We start from the raw sequence: 1,924 nt of genomic DNA, 5'->3' as shown, positions 1-1,924 counted from the left end.
CCCACCCCAGCCACCAGCCCTGCCGCACGCACATGCCCCCTCCACCCCCCCGCCACTCCCCTGCACCTCATCTCCACAAAGTGGCACTGCCCCACGCCGCGAGACAGCGCCTCGATGCCCACCGCCCCCGTGCCGGCATACAGGTCCAGCCAGCGCGTGGTGGGCGGCAGGCTGGTGGGGGAGCCGTACAGCGACATGACCATGCTGAACACGGCATTCCGCACCATCTCCATCATGGGGCGCGTCTGTGGGTGGGGGTGGGTGGGGCAGCATGTGCGGTGTGGGGAGCGGGCTGCAGCGGGTTGAGCCGCTTGAAGGGGTTGGGTGAAGCACAACGGGTGAGGCCAGGGGGAGGAAGGCAGGCAGGGCAGGGGAGGGGGCTGGGGCAGGGCAGCAGCCTGCGCACCTGGTCCCCCTGCGGAGAGCGCAGGCGCCTGCCCGCCGCCGCCCCCGCGATCACGCGCAGGCGCTGGTGCGTTTTGAGCCGCGCTGCCGCCTTCTTGCGTGCCGCGGGCGTCAGCCGCGCGCTCTCTGCGCGCATGACGGCCAGTCCGCAATACCAGATTCAGCCGGGCCCAGCAGCAGCAGAAGCAGCAGCCGCCAAGCAGCACCTCATGCCACACAGCTGCGATGCGCCCCCGTGCCCCCACCCACCTTCATCTGCCTCCCTCTGCTCAGCCTCCAGGCGGCGCAGCTGGTGGCGCGGCAGGCTGGCCAGCAGCTGCTCCTCAGCGCTGCGCAGCACCCGGCCGTTGAAGGTGGCGGGCTGCGCGGGCACGGCGGCGCCGCTCGGCCCGCCGCTCGTCCCTGCCTGCCTGCCCAATCCTGGGGAGCCCTCCTCCGCCTCATCATCATCATCATCATCACCATCATCGACCCACTCATCCTCCCCGACCGCAACCACGCTCCAGCCGCCCTCATCAGCGCCGCCGTCGGCCGTGTTGCCGCTGTCGGCCGCCTCCACCGACCACCCGTCGCTGTCGCCTCCCAGCAGGTGGGCCACATCCTCCAGCGCCTCCACATTCCAGCCAGAGTCGATGTTGAAAATCTCCACATCGTCCCCACCCCGCCGCCGCCGCTGCTGCTGGCGGCGCCCGCCGCCGCCGCCGCCGCTGCCCCCGTCGCCACGCCCGTGACGCGCCGCTGCTGCAAGGCGAGCAGGAGTCAGTTGGTGGTGTCATTTGCAGCCAGTGTAGTGTGCGGTGGCGGGCGATAAGCGGCCGCCACACCTCCGTCACCGCCCTGCGCACCTTGGCGCCTCGGCGCCGTGTGACGCACGCCGGAAGATCTGTAACGTTGTGTAAACGAACTGCAGCCGGCTGCCGGTGCTGCAACAAACGGGCTCATTGTGGTGCACCCGCCTGGCCCCATACCGAGACGCTGCGGGCAGCTCAGAGGCGCTCAGTGGGTGCAGGAACTCAAAGGGCCATGCAGATCGGCGCATGCATGGGCCAAGCCGCCAAGCCCCAGCGAGGTGGCAGCGGCGGGAGCGGGTGCAAGCGTGGTGGATGCCAGACAGAAGCCTGAGTCGACCTTGAAGTTACATCTTCGTGTGCTAGCATGCACAGCAGCATTCAAAAGGCGGTGCAATGCTTCCCAAGGGTGTGGGGCGCGCAGGACGAGCAGGCATTGGCAGTGCTGGTTATCTGAGCTTTGCGGCAACTGTGTGGCGTGAGGCGGGGCGAGGGCAAGTCAATATCGGTACTCGGTACTAGCCATTAAAAATGAGGGGCTCGCACCGCTGCGGCAGCGGCAGACAGGCTGGGGGGAGCCAAGTACAGCATGGAGGAAAGACGGCGAGACTGCGTCGCACTAGCAATGAAATGGCGGCACCAGGCACGCATGGGCAGCAACGGGGAGGGGGGGAGCGCTCAATGGATCAGGCCCCAGGGAGGGAAGGGAGGCTGGAAAGGGACATCAGGCA

The 1,924-nt window shown here is 68.4% G+C and overlaps 1 protein-coding gene across 1 annotated transcript in view; it reads right to left on the bottom strand.

The window, feature by feature from the left end:
* CHLNCDRAFT_142855 (hypothetical protein) overlaps positions 1 to 1,924 on the bottom strand; it is a gene marked incomplete at both ends in the record, with an annotated part of 5,838 nt that overhangs the window by 1,536 nt on the left and 2,378 nt on the right. Inside the window, 3 exons of the mRNA XM_005849455.1 lie at positions 67 to 245; positions 407 to 531; positions 655 to 1,146. Coding sequence (XP_005849517.1) covers positions 67 to 245; positions 407 to 531; positions 655 to 1,146 — 796 coding nt within the window. The remainder of the gene's footprint in view (positions 1 to 66; positions 246 to 406; positions 532 to 654; positions 1,147 to 1,924) is intronic.

The sequence above is a fragment of the Chlorella variabilis genome, assembly GCF_000147415.1.
Source record: "Chlorella variabilis unplaced genomic scaffold CHLNCscaffold_5, whole genome shotgun sequence".
NCBI classification, from domain to species: domain Eukaryota; kingdom Viridiplantae; phylum Chlorophyta; class Trebouxiophyceae; order Chlorellales; family Chlorellaceae; genus Chlorella; species Chlorella variabilis.
Note: the sequence above shows the minus strand (reverse complement) of the source record. Positions and strands in the feature narration are given on the sequence as shown.